Source organism: Silene latifolia, chromosome Y, assembly GCF_048544455.1.
Source record: "Silene latifolia isolate original U9 population chromosome Y, ASM4854445v1, whole genome shotgun sequence".
Lineage (NCBI taxonomy): Eukaryota > Viridiplantae > Streptophyta > Magnoliopsida > Caryophyllales > Caryophyllaceae > Silene > Silene latifolia.
This window is the reverse complement of record NC_133538.1, coordinates 305,194,453-305,213,709: the sequence shown is the minus strand read 5'-3', so window position 1 is coordinate 305,213,709 and position 19,257 is coordinate 305,194,453. Positions and strand designations below refer to the sequence as shown.

Sequence of the window (19,257 nt, the reverse complement as noted above, 5' to 3'; positions counted from 1 at the left end):
CTTTTCAACTTCAGTAGGACCTGGTGGAAAATTGACTTCTGGTGGTTCAAAGGGTAGAGGATTATTGTGTATGAGCGCGTTGGGAATAGGACCCTCTGCAGGAGGAAGTCTAGCTTCTACAGTGACAATACGGCCTTCGATAGCGTTTAGGCAAGCATAAGCTTGGTCTTGGCTTGTCTAGAGACGAAGGAGTGCAGCTAGGATTTGATCATTACCATTTGCGGGCTGTTCGGGTTGACCATTAACGCTTCCTTGACTAGTTCCCACCATTTTTTTTACTGAGGATAAGAAATCGACAACGAATAAAAACACGATCGACCATTTTTGCACACTTACTCAACAAAGACTTGACTCATGAAGTGGGTGTGTGCCACTGTGTCAAGTGGGATTTAAAAATGACAAATTTTGAAATGTTTATCCTAGACAACTGTAGTGTAGTTGTCGGAGTGCTGACTCGAAGTGAGTTTTGAAAAGAGTTTCGGCTTATTTTGCGTTATTTTAAGCCATTTTTGAAAATGATTATATTTTGAAATTGATTTTATTTTACAAAATTTCGTCATGGTTTTGTTTACAAATAGTGATCACGTATATGATACAAACATACATATGGGCATTATAACGGTATGCTGAGTGCATTTAAAGGGTTTTGGCTTAGAAAGGTGGGTTGCCATACCAAGCAATCAAACCCTGGTCTGTGGAGAGGTCCGTGCAACCATGAGTATGGTCGGTTCCTTGTCCATTTCCTCGAGTAGTGAAAGCTCTCGATACAAACATGAGTATGTACTGCAGTATGGTTAACGTCAATCGATATCCATTTTTAGGCCCAGATAGGAATTTGGACCGTCCGGACGGGACGATTGGTCGAATGGGTTGGTTTAGGGCCTAGGAAGACCAAATGAAACAACCTAAGAAGGTCAAGTAATGAATATCGACAACTGTCTCGTATAAACTATTCTCTAACCTTGTTCAAGTTTCACCCTTGGTAACACGTAAGTGTATCATCCCCAATGGAGTCGCCAAACTGTGGACATGGGCCACCCACGCCGCACGCACCCGCGCGTTATTTGGTTTTGAGGCGGCGGCACTTCTCCCACGGAACCTTGGTTTGCCAAAGCACGTCATGGACCGTTACCGATTTGTGAGACATTGAAACCGGTGAAAAGGTTGAATAAGCCTGCATTTGTGGAGTCGCCACCAATTTATTGTGGAAAAATTGGAAACCGTTCGAATACCTCGTGCCATGTCAAGACACAAATTAATGACATGAACACTAAGAACTCATTACCCTTAGCATTCTATGTCTAGAATGACTCTCGAGATGCCAAAGGACACGGATGTCCAGAGATAACTGGAGTAAGGGGTGAGGGTACGTATTAGGAAGTTTTTTAATTCGAACACCTAATCCCTCCCACCTCGATAGCGGCCTCTACTAATGATTAGGGAAATTGTTCGTATTTGATATGTCGTCGATGTAATGCATGCAATGCAACAAACATGGATTAATCCTAGCATGTGAAATTAGACTATTTCGGTTAACACGTGTTTTAGCAAATAATTTGGTCGAAGTAAATGTTAGATTCAATACATGTGAATGCCATACAATTAAATCATACATAATAATTATAATAAATGAATTACAATAATTAAAATTACAAAAAATAACAAGATTTATTTTATCTACGTCAAAAGCACGCTCAAAGACGGGATTTCGAAGAAGAAAATAAAAGGAAAATAAAATTAGAAAAATATGAAAATATGTCAGGTTTAGGGGTGATAATACGAATAATAGTTGATTCAAAACCGTAATTAGGAGCTACGTCAAAGCGAGAAAGAGTTTAGAGGCAGAAACCAACCCAGAACAGGCGCAGCATCTGCTGCGTCCTCTGGAATAGGCGCTGCACTTCATGCTTCTGTTCTCGAGCTGGGTTCTGGCTGTGAAGCCAGAATCGCAACACCGTTATCGTTCCTTGGTAGATTTAAGATGAATTATCAATATTAGACTCGATTTGAAGTGTTTTAACCGATTATATGTATCTGGACAAGTCATAAAACGAATTAGAACGAGAAACTACAACGATTTACATGATTAGGATTATACGATGAACTCGTGTCGGAAATACAAAAAGGCGAAACTTGAGGTTAAATTAAGACGAAACTGTACAAATAAGATTCGGAAGAAAACTTATGTATCAAATTAGGATTCCTAAACCTCGACATGAACAAGTCGAAACCCCGAAGAATCGGTTTGAATTAAAACGGCAAAAACCCGCAAGTATTAAATTACTCGGGATTAAGGACGAATTAAAAATTGTAATTAAAAGGGAATTGTTAAAATATGATTTATATACTGAAATAACAAAGAAAATGAAAGAATAAGAAAAGAAAGAAATTTGCAAGAAGTCGAGGAAGAAGAAGAAGAAGAAGAAGAGCAGGAGCAGTAAGCAGCCTCTGGAAGAGGCGCAGCAATGCTGCGATCCTTCCTGAAGGCGGAGTTGCTGCTACGTTTCTTCTCGACGTCTAACCTCTGTTGTTTCGTAAAAAAAACGGTTTTAAAAGGTGGATTTTGAATCGATTTTCGAATGTGCTCTTGATATAGATTTACATTCATTGATATAAAATAAAATGTATAATAATAAAATGGGATTTACACTCTCAGACTTATATGTTTGATGAAACGAGATTGACTAATATTATCGTTTTAGTGATTGCTCGACTCGAATATGCGTGGAAAGTGCCCTCATTAGAGGATTTAGTAGATTGATTAGGTTGATTAAATGTGGAGTTGGTCAAGTTGGTCGGTCTATGCAACGTCACTGGGACTCAGAATGATCTGAGTTTACGTGGTCGATTGATCAAGCATGTGGGCGGCGAACGGCAATAGCTTAGTCTAGAATGCAAAGAGAGAGAAAGAAGGGGCGGAACACTCGTGTGCCAAATATGGAGGCCCGAGGCCTCTATTTATACTAAACATATGAAAGAGTTTTGGAATGACACGGATATGGAAACAAATCTCGAAAATATTCGGGAAAATGCGAAAAGGGGGCTGGAGAAGAGGCGCAGCAATGACTGCAATCCTTGGAAGAGGCGAAGCCTTTGCTGCGTCGTTTCCCAGAAGTTTCCTCCTTTGCAAGAAAGATTTCCGCGTTTTATTATGGAATTTCGGTAGATTTACCCTTTCTTATTCCATGAAACACAATATTACGGTAGATATTTACTTAAAATCATTATATATATAAAAGTGGAATGTAAAACTGCTGAGGTGGCACCACCTCCTTTAAGAATTTAGGCAATGAAGCCCTCATATTCAACCTCACAAAATCAATTCTTTTTGAGCCAATCACGTTTTGCAATATGGCCACATCAGCACAACAACAACAAAAAAAAAAAAAAAAGGGCAATTAAAATCTGGCGTTTAATTACCAAAAAAAAAAAAAATCAAAAGGCCCAATTACATTCAATTCTGACGTTGAATTACCAAAAAAAAAAGTCCAATTAAATCTCACGTTCAATTACCCCAACCCTTTGTCATTCTCTATGCTATCTCACGTTCAATTACCCTAACCCTTTGTCATTCTCTATGCTACTTGAGAATGACAATGAACAATTATAATTACAAATTCCCAAGAGACTCAATAAATTTTCCGGAACACAAGCCTATATTACTTTATAATTGCAAATGAAAATAGCCCATTGTCTTCATACTGTCTTCATCTCGCTAAACGTATACATCGCCATCACTTTCCAACCTGTAAACAAAGTATAGATCAGTTTTCACCACTTTTCAATAATTTCAAGCAAATTTCTTCTATTTCTCAAATGGCAATTGCACCCCTTACTATTAGTCAACTCAAATATGGAGTAAGGCTTACGGAAATGAATGTTAGAGTGGTGCACAAGTGGTCAAGGCCGGAATTCATCAACAAAAACAAGAGTGAAGATAAGAAGAAAATCGAAGCCATTGAACTTTTGTTTGTTGATTCAAAGGTATGTCTAATTTTTTTTTTTCTAAGCAAATATTTCACATCAGATAAATACCCTTTATTATTAACTCCATTTGCAGCCAAATAATTCCCACAAACCCTAATTTATGATCCAATTTACTAATATTTGGCACTTGCAACACACTTGAAATTAGATGAATATATTTATGCAAAAAAAAAAAAAAAAGTTGGCAGAACGATATTTAGTTCAAGTTTAGAAAAGAACGTAACTTTATATGTTAATTCAAAAATAAACAAATACCCAGATTAGAAAGTGGGGAGATCTAATCAAATTAGATGAATATATTTATGCAAAAAAAAAAGTTGGAAAATCAGTTGGCAGAACGATATTTAAAGTTAATTAAACAATTTTATGTGTGATAAATATTTTTTTGGCAGAACGAAGTCATCCAAGCTACTGTTAGGAAACAACTAATTTCCTATTTTAGCTCTAAGCTCTCTGTGGGTGAAGTTTACACCATCCGTAACTTAACCGTAGACAACAACACCGGACTGCTACCCCTCATAGTTATCGTTTGAAGTTTGAGTTTTCAAGTAAAGTTCAAGCCACAACTGATTCATCTATTCCGATGCATGGGTTTCGTTTTGCTGATTTTAAGGATGTCATTGATGGTAAAGTTCCCGGTACCCATTACATAGGTATGACTCTTTCACATATCTAATGTTTCGTCACTGGTTAAATTTTTCTTGCAATTTCTTTTACTTACAATTTTTTTAAATGTTCCACTTTTATGGCTATAGATGTTATTGGAAAAGTTTATGAGATTGGTCCAATCATTGAAACTACACACAAGCATAAGTGTCGTACCATTAAGCTAGAAGACCTTGAGTAAGTGCAAAGCCATTATCAGTTTATCACTTCTTTCGCCTTTTTAATTGGCAAAACAAAATAAGGTACAATTTTGGGTTTGATGCAGGGGAAATCAACTATGTTGCACCTTATGGGAACCACACACGGTTGAACTCCCTGCTGCTCTATCTAAGCTACCTAATCCGGACCAGTCTAAAGTTATTGTCATACAATGTGTGCAGGCTAAAAGATTTGAGGGTACTATTACTTTGTCACCTTATGATGAATTGTTGTTTAATATAAAAAATTAGTTTAAATATAAACTTATAAAATTATATTTTTAGGTGTTTGGCGTGTCCAGACAACTTTTAACGCAACTGTTTTTCATGTCAACCCCGATATACCTCAAGTGAAAGATTTTGAGCCAAGGTATCAATTTGTTTATACTGTTTTTCTTAGTATCATTTTGCACGCCCTATTTAATTATCAATTTTGAACATTCACAATTAAGCGAGAATAAACATAAAAACAAAATTGCACCACTTACCCCTACTTCTTCAATATATGTAGTCTTTCTACTCCGGCACCAAGTAACTCCTTGCAAATTATTGAAATTCCTGACGACGACGTTGACGATGATTACATGTCAAGAGAAAATATAAGGAGTATTAGTGACCTAAAAGAGAATGAAAAGGTGATTATTCTTTGCTAAAAAGCCTTTTGTTTGGCTACGTCAAAACAATTACAAATACTAAAGCAACTAATAATGCAGGCGGGTTATTTCTATACATATGGAAAAATTGTTAACCTTGATTGCACGGCCGGATGGTACTATGATAGTTGTAAGCTATGCTGGTCTAAGTGTATCAAAAGTGACAAAGGAAAATGGGTTTGTACACGTGAACAGTGTGATGGTTACATAAACCGTGTTACGACAAGAATTCCTAGGTAAAATTATTACACTTTATGCATTTTTTCCAATTGTGCCATATAATTTCATTAACCTACTTTCCTACAGGTACCAAGTAAAGTTCGAGGTTACTGACCCGTCGGATGATTGCGTCCACTTTGTGGTTTTTGATACTCAGATCAATCAATTCATCACTCCAACCGCTGCGGAGATGCTTGCAAAAATTGAAGAGGTTTTATAATATCTAAATTTTACCTTTTACAATCAATTTGAAGGAAAATTCCCCTAATACAATCATGGTTAAAAATTACCGCCTTTAATATTCTATTTTATGTGTCATTTTTTTTTGTCATAGCTTGCTGGTGATAAAGAAGATATACCTCGCGAATTGGATGCGTTCATTGACAAGTCATTTCTTTTCAAGGTCTATGTACATGAAAAGTTTAACGTGAGTCAAGGCTCAACTTCATACACGGTCTCCACTTTGTCTGACGACGCAGACCTTGCTAACAAATGGCTTTCAAAGTACACTGAAATGTTCAAGGTCGGTTACAATTTTCTTTGTTTTCATACTTCCCTCTTAATGTGAGAATTAAACATATCTTCTTCTTGAGAATATTGTAACCGACCTTTCCTTTTCCAATTACAGGAGGAGTTTCGTTGTTTTAAATCGAGGACTAAGCCTTTGCTTATAAAGGAAAGTTCGAAGGCCTTAATTGACATCATTGACGCTGAGGTAAATAATCTGGGACAATAACTTTACCCAAATCGTGCCCCAAAAATAGTTTCTTATAGTTTCTTATACTAACAACTTTTAAAACTTTAAAATTTAGGAAGAAGAAAAGTCTCAGACGGACAGCAGCAGAATCACTCCTCTCAAAAGGTCCCGCCCAACCGACGACTATCAGTCTGCCGATGGTGATGCTAGCTCCGCAACAAAGAATAACGTCATTGTTAAGAAAGAAAAGTGATCCATCTCCATTTTAGAATTGAGATTGGCATGAAGTATTTTGGAATGTTTGTCTTTGGAGTAGAAGTTTCTATTTTAATTCCTTAATGCATCGTACATCTTTTAGAATGTAACCTAAACAAGATATTTTTGTTGTTTTTATCTTTGACGATATGTTTTTTTTTATTTCTCAATCTTCAGCTTTTAATTATTTTCTATAAAATGCAACCTACTACAACCTAAATCTGATTTTTCATGTCGGTTTAAACATGTTAGGCGACATAAAAAAACATACGAGCAAAAAATAAAATAAAAATAAAAATAAAAAAAAGGAAAAAAAGGATTTTAGGTTTAATTTAGAATTTAATGGGGAAAATTGTGTTGGGTTGAGTTAACTGAAAATGAAATATGAAAAAGATTAGTTGATTGATGACTTGAAAGCGAGCAGTGTAGATAAAAAAATTATGGCAGCAGGAAAAAAAAAAGGTCAAAAAAAAGGCGAAAAAATTCAATGCAACGTGACATTTGGGAAATTAAAAAAGGATAAGAAAAAATTCCATTCAAGTCATTCAAAAAACGTGTGCTTAATAATTTCATAACCAACCTAATTAATTTAACCCTTTGTCATTCTCAAGGTTACTCTAGAATGAGCCTCTTAGAACCTTCTAAAGCAGCCTCTTAGAATTCTAAAAAATCAACTACCTATACACATAATCTTCAAAAAAAAAAATGGGTTCCATTCAACCGTGTCAAAAAACGTGTGCTTAATAATTTCATAACCAACCTAATTAATTTAACCCTTTGTCATTCTCAAGGTTACTCGAGAATGAGCCTCTTAGAACCTTCTAAAGCAGTCTCTTAGAATTCTAAAAAATCAACTGCCTATACACATAATCTTCAAAAAAAAAAAATGGCTACAGCAGCAGCAAAAAAAAAATTAAAAAAATAAATAAATAAATAAATTCAAAGTGCACTGCAATTATAGCAAAACCTAATTAATCTAACCCTTTGTCATTCTCAATGTTACTCGAGAATGACAATTCACAGGAATGATATATATTTCTTAGCTGTTCCTTAATTCTCTTCCTCAACTTCAACTACCTATACATAAATACTCACACCATTCACTGTGACAGTCTCTGAATAAGAAAAGATAAACAATTCTACTTCTACTTTTCACCGATGTCTGGATCAAGTTCTGAACAACCACCAAGAAAGAGGAGTAGAAGAAAAAACAAAGAGGATGGAAAAGGTTAGTTTTTGTTTTAACTGCAGATTTTTTTTTACAACCACCCTTTACAATGATTTTCCTCTTTCACGCTTCTTTGTAGAAAACTCGGAATTTTCAAGAGCAACTCCTCAAACAATCGTTATACGTTCTTTAAACACCCCAAAATTAGGTATGTTATTTCATCTCAGATAAGAAGAAGGATGCCATTGAACTTCTATTTATTGATTCAAATGTATGTCTATTTTTTTCCTTTTTATCTTTTACTATATATTGCAAATCAGAATTTGATTGTTAAAGGTAATGCAAGACTCAGTAGCAAATAACAAAAATGGAAAACCCAAAAACATAGCAATAGAAATTTTCCAGCAGAAATGAAAAATAGCAAAGAGGAAAAAGAATGGTTGAAACTCACAATCTCGCATTTGATTAAGGCCGCCGTTAGTATGAACAAGTAGATACCCCCTGGAGTCTGCTGGTGCTGCATATATACTTCCCATAACAGAATAACATTAGTATTTCAAAGTTTCAGATAACTAAAATTAAGCAAAGAAAAGATTGATCTCTTAAGAGTATATGAATCATTAGGACTCATACAAGGCACGAAATCAGTCCTAATGATTTGGAGGCATCTTCCATAATGATTTACTGGCACCAACCGTCAATTCTTACCAACCATTCTAATAAAAAATTCAAATAATAGATCGAGCTGTGAGCCACAAATCGCTTACTAAAAGGACATGATTTATGTATGGAAACCCCATGCTCAATTTAACTCATGCAAATTAGATTAATATTAAGCTAAATGCAGTAACAATTTTTGTAATTGTTTTCTACACAAGTTTATTACCATGTTATTAGGTACTCCTACTTTACCTCTACAAGACTTGACAAACCAACAAATGCCAAGACATGCTTCAAGTCAAACAAATAAGGGTAAACAACCACTCTACCAGTCTCAATCTCAATCTCAATTTGGTACGTCTCTCAGTGTACGGTTTTACAAATATAAAACATGCATAAATTAATATTTCTAATACTTCCCATAGCTTTAATTATGTTACTACATATTTTATATTAGTTTTGTTCTATATACGGTTTTTTAGTACTCTTAAATTCTTAAGTTGCTTTTACACTCTCAAATTGTTAAGTCAATAATATCTGAAAGTACCTTTAATTGACAATCTTTTAGGTAATCCATTTTTCCCGCTTAGTGGAATAACAACAAACTGTCATATTCAAAGTTACTCAACTACACAATCAAGGAAGGGTAAAGCAGCTCTTTACCAATCTAATTCAGGTATTTGTATCAATCTTCAGTTAACAGTTTTAACTTTTTTCTACATAAGTTCATTACTATCTTAGTTTGTAACTTATGTATAATTAGCAACATTATTAGGTACTCCAACTCTACCTCTACATGACTTAACAAACACACAATTGCCAAGGCATGCCTCAATTAAACCTGATAAGCGTAAAGCACCACTTTACCAATCTCAACCAAAAAGTGGTAAGTCTCTCAATTTACGGATAATTCAGTTCATATCATGTATCAACCAATATTTTAAATTCTTTCGTAACCTTTAATTATGTTACTCCCAATCTTATTACGCAATTAAAGTGAATGATTTTACGCAATCATATCAATCACATGCAGATAATACTCCACAACTACAGTTGGCTAATTCTATAAACAATTTCTGGAGAGGTAAAGATCTTTGAAAACTCTTTTTATAAAAATTAAGAATTACATATTGTATTTTTCTTTTAGCCTCTATTGTTTACACTTATTCGTCTAATAGATTATCAGTGTCGGAAAAGTGTAAATGACTACTATATGGCACAAAACGCAAGGAAGCAACAAAAGATAAGACTTTCCCAAAAGAGAACTAATGAAAATCCTGTAGTTGGTATGTCACATAACAATGTTTTATCCCAACGTCAACTGTATGCGAAATTAGCGAGACAAAAGAGGAAGCTTATCTTAAGTCAAGAAAGGATGGCTAGGAATTCTTCCATGTTGATGTCTACAACTCCATTGAGCACCATCACATTTGGTAATTATCATCGTTAATTTTTTAATAGGTAGTAAGAAACAAAAAATATTTTACTTATTATGTACTATTTCTGTTTGTTAAGTATGTCAACAATGTTAGTGTCCTCTCATAATCTAACCCTTATTTGGTAATTGTTCAGCTAATTGTGGAGTTCAACTCTCCGGAAATCAGTTTCTACCCAGTAGCAGCACTTCCGTGCAAACTACGAATCATAGGCAAAACATAATCGAAGAAAGGATGGCTAGGAATTCTTCCATGTTGATGTCTACAACTCCATTGAGCACCATCACATTTGGTAATTATCATCGTTAATGTTTTAATAGGTAGTAAGAAACAAAAAATATTTTACTTATTATGTACTATTTGTGTTTGTTAAGTATGTCAACAATGTTAGTGTCCTCTCATAATCTAACCTTTATTTGGTAATTGTTCAGCTAATTGTGGAGTTCAACTCTCCGGAAATCAGTTTCTACCCACTAGCAGCACTTCCGTGCAAACTACGAATCATAGGCAAAACACAATCGAAGAATTGGCAAGGGATCTTTCAACATCCTATGATGTGTTTGAAGCTACCAACCGTAGGTCAAATTCGGATGTTAACATTCCAGGTTAAATTCGTCTTAAATTTCAGTAAGCTGCAATTTTTTTTTACGTGCACTTAGGTTTTTAAATTTGTCATTATATATTTTCTTCATATCTTTTCTTCCGATTGACCTTCTTAATTAATAACAGAAGGGTACCATGATATCGGAGACCCTACTTACACCTGCACAAAATGTGGAGCTCAGATGTGGTATGATGAAAGAGATCGTATGGATACCAAGCCCATAGTCCCCTCCTTTACCATGTGTTGCAAAAATGGAATAGTTGAACTGCCCTTTATTAAAAAACCTCCTAAGTTGTTACATGATCTTCTAATGCGAAAACATCCCAAAAGTAAACATTTCATGGAAAACATACGTTCATACAATAATATGTTTTCCTTTACATCTACGGGTGGTAAAATTGATCATTCAGTCAACCGAGGTAGGGGTCCTTACACATTCAGAATAGGTGGGCAAAATACACATTTAATTGGAAGTTTATTACCTAATCATGACGGACCACCTAAATTCTGTCAACTTTATATCTATGACATGGAAGAGGAGTTGAGGCATAGGAAGAATGCAGGAAGGTGAGCCTTAATTTTTTTTTTTTTTTTAATCCTAATATTGTTTGTTATTTTTTAATTTATTTTTTCAATTGTAATCGCAGTTCTACAAATCCAGGTCAATTTGATGATGGACTAATCGATGATTTAAAAAAAATGGTCGATCGTTACAATGTTTTGGCAAAATCATTTAGAATGGCAAGAGATAGGCTTAACGAAGGTGCCAGTGGTGAGGTAAGGTTGAGGCTCATTAGCGGACGACAAACAGAAGGGAGAACATATAATCTACCCACTGTGTCGGAGGTGGCTGCCCTCATTGTTGGAGATCTTGAGAACACGATTGATAGTCGGGACATTATTCTTGAGGAACGCAGCGGTAGACTACAACGTATATCAGAGCTACATGCTTCTTATTTAGCATTGCAGTACCCTCTTCTTTTCCCACGTGGAGAAGATGGTCATAGGCTTGGTATCCCTCATAATCCACGTTCTTTAAGTAAATCAAGAAATAATCAGAGCTCTCGGGATAAGCTTACATTGAAGGAGTGGTTTGCTTTTCGCATCCAAGACCGATCAGCAGATAGGGAAGCTCCGACAATTTTGATGGGAGGTATAAGATTTGATGCCTAATTTATTATCTTGATAATTACCTTTCTTATGTTTTTTTTTCATAGTCCAAAGTTAATACAAAGCTAACTAAAATAGTTTTTTTTTTTTTGGTTTGAACGTTTTTTTTTAATGGCAGGTAAACTATTTCAACAAATCCTTGCTGACGGTTTGACAATGATAGAATCTCAACGGTTAAAGTATTTCCGTCTTAACCAACCAAAATTACGATCGGAAAATTTCAAGAATCTCGCCAATGCTGCCGCTACAGGTCAAACTAACCCGTCTTCAGCTGGTGTTCGTTACATTGTACCGTCATCTTTTGTAGGTGGTAAAGGTTACATGAGGGAAACATATCAAGATACAATGACCATATGTAGGTGGTGTGGATATCCTGATTTGTTTATTACGTTCACATGCAATCCAAAATGGCCTGAAATAACTAGGTTTGTTCAAAAAAGAAATCTGCTGGCCTGAGGACATACCTGATATACTTACACGACTATTTAAGTTAAAACTCGAAGAGCTAATGAGGGACTTAAAAGAGCGACATCTTTTTGGACGGACAAGGGCAGGTGATGAACTATACATTTTCATTTTATTATTATTTTCCATTTCCAATTTTTTCTCCCAAGTTTTATTATTAACATCGACTATATAATATTACTTTGCTTGAAATTATCAGTTGTCTATACTATTGAGTTCCAAAAACGCGGTCTCCCTCATGCTCATATTTTGCTTTTTTTACACCGAGAGGACAAGTTTCCCGAAGCCGCTGACGTGGACCGCATTATAAGTCTTTGAAATCCCGATCTGCGGAAAGCCCAGCATTATATGAAGCAGTGAAAAATAGTATGATTCACGGTCCATGTGGAGATCTTAACCCAGATTGTCCATGCATGATTGACGGAAAATGTTCGAAAAATTTTCCAAAGAAGTTTAATGAAAGAACAACCATCGACGGTGATGGTTATCCTGTGTATAAGAGACGAGAAAACGGACCGACAATTGAGATAGATGGAAAAACAATTCATAACGGATATGTTGTTCCTTACAATGCAGATTTGTTGTTAAAATATCGGGCTCACATTAATGTTGAATGGTGCAATCAGGCAAGATCAATCAAATACTTATTCAAGTACATTAATAAAGGATATGACCGTGTTACCGTTAGTGCAACTCGCAGCAACAATGGTTTAGTCAAATCCCTTCTTTTCTTATTTAACTCCTATTGTTCCATTCGTTTTTGTTTGAATGTTTTAATAACTTATGTTTTTTTGGAACGTAGGTAGTCAGGACCCAAATCAGATTGATCAAATACAACAGTTTTATGACTGTCGTTACATTTCACCATGTGAAGCTGTGTGGAGGATTTTTGCCTTTGACATTCACTACAGGACACCGCCTGTTTTACGGCTGGATTACCATCTCCCCAATGAGCAAAATGTTATTTTCCATGATGATGACCCAATTGATGAAGTTGTCGAAAGATCTGCCGGATCCAGGACAAAATTCACTGCATGGTTGGAATATAACAAAAACCATTCCGATGGTAGAGATTTGACGTATTGTGAGTTCCCAAATAAATATGTCTGGAATAAAGACACAAAGGCCTGGACTAAAAGAAAAAAGGGATTTACTCTCGGCCGAATGTATCATATGTCTCCAAATGGTGGTGAGAGATTTTATTTGAGAACCCTACTAAACTTTGTTAAAGGACCAAAATCATATGAAGAGATTCGAACTGTAAATGAAATACCTCTCCCAACTTTCAAAGAAGCTTGATATGCTTTAGGCTTACTTGGTGATGATAAAGAGTATATCGATGCCATTAAAGAAGCGAGTGAATGGGGATCTGGATATTACCTTAGGAATCGGTTTGCTACCCTTCTGTTGGCAAACAGCTTAGTCAAGCCAGAATTAGTGTGGGAGGAGACTTGGCCACTATTATCAGATGATATCCTATACCGCAGGAGAAGAGAACTACGTAATTTAGGTACTTTCTTAATTGTTTAAAACTCTTAAACTAATACCTTCGTTATCGTTTTATTTTTTGCCTTTCCTTTTTTACTGAACTTTAAATTTTCCATGTTTGCGTTTCCATAGATCTTCAGCTGTCTGACGAGCAATTGAAAAATTACGCGTTATCTGAGATTGAAGCTTTGTTGCAAAGAAATGGTAGTTCATTGCGTAAATTTGACAACATGCCATTCCCAGATTCTGACATTCATGCGATGAATTCGAATAGGCTATTGGAAGATGAATTATCCTATGACAAGGAAGCTTTGAAGAAGGAACATGAAGTACTCACTTCTTCCATGACTGATGAACAAAAAAGTGTTTATAGAAAAATAATGTGCTCTGTTCAAAGTGGTCAAGGTGGTGTATTTTTTGTTTATGGTTACGGTGGTACCGGTAAAACTTTTCTCTGGAGAACTTTGTGCGCTGCAATAAGGTGTAAAGGTGATATCGTTATCGCTGTTGCTTCAAGTGGCATTGCCGCTATCCTTCTTCCAGGTGGACGAACAGCCCACGCAAGACTTAGCATACCGATAAACGTAGACGAAAACTCCACCTGCCATGGTATAAGACCAGGAACTGATTTGGCAGAGCTATTAATGAGGGCAAAGCTCATCATATGGGACGAGGCACCTATGGTTAATCGTTATTGTATTGAAGCTCTTGATAGAAGTTTGAGAGATATCATGCGATTTTCATCAGAAGGAGATCCTGAGAAACCTTTTGGAGGGAAAGTAGTTGTGTTTGGCGGTGATTTTCGACAGATTTTGCCAGTTGTACCTAAAGGAAGCAGGCAAGATATCGTTGGCGCCGCTATCAGTTCCTCTCCTTTGTGGAGATATTGCAAGGTTAGAAAGTTTTTTTTTTGTATTTTGTGTGTTCTTTTGTATGTTTTAGAAGTCCTTATTTTAAATTTAGTAATGAAATTTAGAACCTTTAATTTTTTCTTCTTTGTTTGTTTTTTTAGGTTCTAAAGCTCACGAAAAATATGAGACTTCAAGTTGGAAGTTCTGAGTCAGACATCAATGAAATCAGACAATTTTCGGAGTGGATTCTCGAGGTTGGAGATGGACTAGCAGGTGGCCCAAATGATGGTGTAGCTAGCTTTCAATTGCCCGAAGATATTCTTCTTCATCCTGGTCCAAATCCAATAGCTACCATTGTGGAGAGCACTTATCCATCTTTAAAAGAACACTTAGGTGACCCTCAATACTTCACGGAAAGGGCTGTCCTTGCTCCTACTCACGATATCGTGGAGTTGGTAAACGAGTTTGTATTGGATCAAATTGATAGGGAAGAGAAAGAATACCTAAGCTCGGATGAAATAAGTAAAGAAGAGACAAACGGTGGTGTTCGGGAACTCTATTCCACTGAGTTTCTAAACACTATTAGATGCTCTGATCTCCCAAATCACAACCTAAAGCTTAAAGTTGGAGCTATAGTCATGCTTCTTAGAAACATTGACCAAGCTAATGGTTTGTGCAATGGCACACGACTAGAGGTAACTCATTTAGGAAAACGAGTTATAGGTGCAACTGTTATTTCTGGAAGTCATATTGGCAGGAAAGTGTATATTCCCCGCATCACCTTGACCCCTTCAGACGCCACTCGATTCCCAATTAAGTTTGAAAGGAGACAATTTCTTTTGGCAGTTTGCTTTGCAATGACTATTAACAAGAGCCAAGGGCAATCTCTATCCCGTGTTGGTCTTTATCTTCCTAGACCAGTCTTTACCCATGGACAGTTGTACGTTGCTCTCTCGCGGGTTACAAGTAAGAAAGGTCTGAAAGTCCTTATTTTAGATGAAGACAAAGGCATGACTTCTACAACAACTAATGTTGTTTACAAGGAGATTTTCGAGAAATTATGAGATTGTGCAGGACTATCCTAATATCATATTTTACTCTATTGTAGATTGTATTTGAATTTCTTCTAATTTCTTAATGTTTGACATTTGTTATCTCTTACTCTTTTCAAAATGGCTATCCTTTTTGAAAATTAAGTTGGTGATGCATGTGAACTCTCTACAAAACTTTTACATTTCATGAGAATAAAGAAAATAAACATTTTTAAATGAATGCAAGAACCTATGTATTTTTAACATTTATAAATTAATGCACTATTTAATTGTCAATTTATAGCATTCACAATTAAGGAATTCTAAACATAAACTTTAAATTTTACGAGGCTAATTTTTAAGAAACTAAACATTTTTAAGTTGATGCAAGATTAAGAATTAAGAAAATTTTGTCCTAGACTTTTAAGTTGATGCAAGATTAAGATTTAAGAAAATTCTAAACATTTGTAATTAACGTATAATTAATACGATGAAAAAAAAACTATCGATTTTTTGACAGATAACAATATAAATTTCAAACAACAAAAGTTTGTGAATTTAGCGAAATAGATGTAAAGGAAACTTATCTTTTATCACATAAGGATGGCTACAAAATTTTCTATGACCACTTCACAATTAAGAACACTCGAAAATTAAGAATACCCTTAATTTTATCAATTAATCTCAAAAATTTAAGACAATTAGATAGTCACGGTCAGTGAATATTAATGTTGGCAATGATACATGTTAAGTATCAAAAATTTAAGACAATCAGATAGACACTCCCTCCATTTTTATTTGAACTGTTTCCGTTTGACGTTCACGGTCAGCGAATATTAATGTTGACAATGATACATGTGAAAGTATCAAATCAAAATTGACATTGCCAGACTCACAAAGTCCTGTTAGAGGCAAGAGTTGTACTTACCACCAACACAGTTAATGTGCTTGAGGAGTTTAGCAGCTCCATCAGGGTGCAAAATTATCATGCGCAAAATGTCAATGACTGCAAATAGAAAATGCATACGATGAACAAAAATATCATCCTCATAACCAGATATTACACAAATGAGAAGAATTTATGCATTTTGATTCAAAAAAGTTCAGCAAAAACCTGGAAAAATCATAGATAATGGCCATGAATTGAGCAATTTGAATAATAAGACAACATCAACATCCGCGAAGCTGCTACTATGATAATGTGAAGTGTCTTTCAGAATCTTCACAACAGACAGCCTTGAAACAACTATAATTTGATCAGCTAAACAGAACAATTGAATATATAACTAATGGCAAAGAGAGGCACATACCATAAGTTCCAGTATAATCTGGCAGTAATAATGAGTAACTGCAACTGATTCTTAGCCCGCCTGTCTATATCAGGATTCAGGTAGGACTCTCTCAAGTTGATTAGCATTACCTATACAATCAGTTTTCACAGATCTGGACTAACCACCATTTTCTTCCCTCATTAAGTGCATCAAATGTTAACATGCAATCATAAAAAACGTATAAATCACAAATTGCCATTATAACAGTAATTAGAAAAAGGAAAAAAAATCGAAAAAATTGACTTAATGATTACCTTTTCATTGCATGTACCCAATCTTCAGTTTTTCGAACCAATCTCCGGAAAAATCTCCTTCATCTTCATTTTTTTGCTACGAATCTACCAATTTTCGCAATTTTGATCTGAAAATTGCTTTTCTGTTAATTGAAATTTGTACTGAAATGTAAATCTGAAAAGAAGGAGGACGAAATGAAGATGGAGATGAAATGGAGATGAAATTTGTACTGAAATGTAAAGTGAAATGACGGTGATGGAGATGAAATGGCTGAAATGGAGATGAAGCTTTGTTGAATGAAATGTGGATGAAATGGCGTTATTTGGTGAGGGAGATATGAGGAGAGAGGTAGAATAAGATAAGGTTTGTTCGTTTTTTTTTTTTTTTTTTTTTAAAGTAAATTTAAATTAACTATACCTACTTTACGCAATAATTTGGTCTACTCGATTTTCAGTCTTTTCATTTTGTGAAAATTTCAGTTTTATTAATTTTACTTACGTCAATAATTTTTCATATCCTAAATATTTCAGTTCTAATTTATATAATTTTCTTACTTAAATCTTCGTTAAACGTTTCATTTTTACTATAGAATTATGGGTATTCCCCCCCTATTCACATTTTCATTTTTTTATATTATTCTTTATTGTCAACAATATTTTAAAATGTCCTTATATATATTTATCGATTTTTATTTATAAAAATTTGTACATTTTCATAAAATTACATGATCGATTATCTAACAATTATAATACAACGTCTCCTTTAAAAAAAAAAGTATACAACCCCGTGAATTTTCACGGGTGTTACACTAGTATTAATTTAAATTAGGAATAAATATCTATAGAATTCTAGAACATTCCGGAATATTCCGACTCGGCATTTAAACGGTTTTTTAGAAAATGAAGCGGTTTTTGACTCGGATTCCAAATGAACTCTAATTACTGTCAAAACGACCGTATCGGTGCGTAGATGATGACCCAGGGGTTGACTCGAGCATTTAAGCTATCACTTGACGATGAAATTATGGACTGTCATAAATCGTTCCGCGTATCAGACATTCGGCCCAATCATCACTGGGTGGTTGGCGGGAGGTGTAGAAATGAGGTATCTACAATAGTACGAATACAAGTATAAACTCCCACCTACCACTATATATACCCCCCACCATATCCATCATGTCCTTATCTACTCAAAATCTCAACAGAATCTCCACCCATCATTTTTAAAGAGAGAAAGAAGGAGAAAGAGAGAAAGAAAAGGAAGAGAATAGAGATCGTCTTTTGTCCCTCTGCCTTGAGATCGTAAGGTAATATCGTCTTAAAATAGTCTATATATTATTTAAACTATACCATTGACCAGCCTTGACCTTGACCCACCTTGGACCATCTTTGACCTCCCTTTTGACCAACGTTGACCGACGGATTGGGGGTTTGACCGTGGTTATACATTGTTGTGTTGTTGTTGTATATGTCGGTTTTGGGTAGGGGTCTTGGTCCCTCACCCACGTCTGACCTGGGGTGATTTGGGTCGTGCGTGGCTGGTGGTTGAGTGGGGTTTATGGTGGTGGTTGTGGGAGGTGGTGTAGGTGGCGGTAAGAGGAGAAAACGAGAGCTAAAAGAAGGGATGTGGATCGGTTGTGCTTTGTTGTTGTTGTCATGAGTCGATGGTGACGGAGGTTAGGCAGGCCGTGAATAGGGTGGTTGTGGTGGCTAGGGTGAGGTGGTACACGGTGGGGTAGGGAGGTCGGTTTTGGGTGAGTAGGATCCCTCATTTCAAAATTTGATCCTATTATTTTGATTGATCACTACGTGGGTGGTTATGAGTCGGGAAACGTGAAGTGCAATGTTGTGTGCTTTCATGTGTGCAATGTTAAGTTGGCAAGTCTTCACATGACGTGGTTTTGTATGTGTTGATACGAGTTTATAGATTTCTTTTCTTGCTTGATATAACCTTTCATTGGCATATGATAATATGTGATAGTTGAAATGATGGAATAGAAATGTTTACTTGAATGAGGTATATATGATATGAGTAAAGGATCATTTCATGTGAAATGAATTTACTTGTATGAGCATTGCGTGTTTAAATATGATGAGTTTTGAAGTTATGATTTGCATAGTTGATAGGATTCTTACATGATGTAAT

General features: G+C 35.4%; 3 protein-coding genes across 4 annotated transcripts; 2 read left to right on the top strand and 1 right to left on the bottom strand.

The window, feature by feature from the left end:
* Positions 1 to 3,264: 3,264 nt before the first annotated feature.
* Positions 3,265 to 16,366, top strand: LOC141630132 (uncharacterized). Its single transcript, XM_074443003.1, has 10 exons — positions 3,265 to 3,984; positions 4,380 to 4,640; positions 4,743 to 4,830; positions 4,919 to 5,049; positions 5,136 to 5,220; positions 5,362 to 5,485; positions 5,564 to 5,739; positions 5,810 to 5,933; positions 6,057 to 6,249; positions 16,189 to 16,366. The coding sequence occupies exons 2-10, from the start codon at positions 4,571 to 4,573 to the stop codon at positions 16,227 to 16,229; spliced, it is 1,032 nt and encodes a 343-aa protein (XP_074299104.1). The 5' UTR covers positions 3,265 to 3,984; positions 4,380 to 4,570; the 3' UTR covers positions 16,230 to 16,366.
* LOC141630133 (uncharacterized) lies at positions 3,393 to 17,450 on the bottom strand. Of its 2 annotated transcripts, none has more exons than XM_074443004.1 (6): positions 17,133 to 17,450; positions 16,858 to 17,009; positions 16,662 to 16,783; positions 7,471 to 16,553; positions 5,339 to 7,291; positions 3,393 to 3,746 (listed from the first exon to the last, which is right to left on the bottom strand). In XM_074443004.1, the coding sequence occupies exons 2-4, from the start codon at positions 16,962 to 16,964 to the stop codon at positions 16,453 to 16,455; spliced, it is 330 nt and encodes a 109-aa protein (XP_074299105.1). In that variant the 5' UTR covers positions 16,965 to 17,009; positions 17,133 to 17,450; the 3' UTR covers positions 3,393 to 3,746; positions 5,339 to 7,291; positions 7,471 to 16,452. The 2 variants fall into 2 exon arrangements, with proteins under 2 accessions (XP_074299105.1, XP_074299106.1); XM_074443005.1 differs by having other exon boundaries at positions 5,339 to 5,408; positions 8,294 to 16,553.
* On the top strand, positions 9,716 to 15,580 carry LOC141634282 (uncharacterized). Its single transcript, XM_074446508.1, has 11 exons — positions 9,716 to 9,935; positions 10,075 to 10,230; positions 10,370 to 10,543; positions 10,668 to 11,109; positions 11,190 to 11,695; positions 11,831 to 12,067; positions 12,520 to 12,885; positions 12,980 to 13,261; positions 13,487 to 13,687; positions 13,798 to 14,558; positions 14,678 to 15,580. Exons 1-11 carry the CDS (start codon positions 9,716 to 9,718, stop codon positions 15,578 to 15,580), a joined length of 4,248 nt encoding a protein of 1,415 aa, XP_074302609.1.
* Positions 17,451 to 19,257: the final 1,807 nt, after the last annotated feature.

Excerpts from the sequence above, each read along its gene's own strand:
- LOC141634282 (XM_074446508.1), top strand. The coding sequence starts at position 9,716 with ATGGCACAAAACGCAAGGAAGCAACAAAAGATAAGACTTTCCCAAAAG. Across the intron at positions 12,886-12,979 it reads TGCAACTCGCAGCAACAATG|GTAGTCAGGACCCAAATCAG; the intron begins GTTTAGTCAAAT and ends TTTGGAACGTAG. Across the intron at positions 14,559-14,677 it reads CTTTGTGGAGATATTGCAAG|GTTCTAAAGCTCACGAAAAA; the intron begins GTTAGAAAGTTT and ends TTGTTTTTTTAG.
- LOC141630133 (XM_074443004.1), bottom strand. The coding sequence starts at position 16,964 with ATGCTAATCAACTTGAGAGAGTCCTACCTGAATCCTGATATAGACAGG. Across the intron at positions 16,784-16,857 it reads AGATTATACTGGAACTTATG|GCTGTCTGTTGTGAAGATTC; the intron begins GTATGTGCCTCT and ends AGTTGTTTCAAG. Across the intron at positions 16,554-16,661 it reads ATTATCTATGATTTTTCCAG|TCATTGACATTTTGCGCATG; the intron begins GTTTTTGCTGAA and ends TTCTATTTGCAG.
- LOC141630132 (XM_074443003.1), top strand. The coding sequence starts at position 4,571 with ATGCATGGGTTTCGTTTTGCTGATTTTAAGGATGTCATTGATGGTAAA. Across the intron at positions 5,486-5,563 it reads ACCTAAAAGAGAATGAAAAG|GCGGGTTATTTCTATACATA; the intron begins GTGATTATTCTT and ends CTAATAATGCAG. Across the intron at positions 6,250-16,188 it reads CACTGAAATGTTCAAGGTCG|AACACTCGAAAATTAAGAAT; the intron begins GTTACAATTTTC and ends TTCACAATTAAG.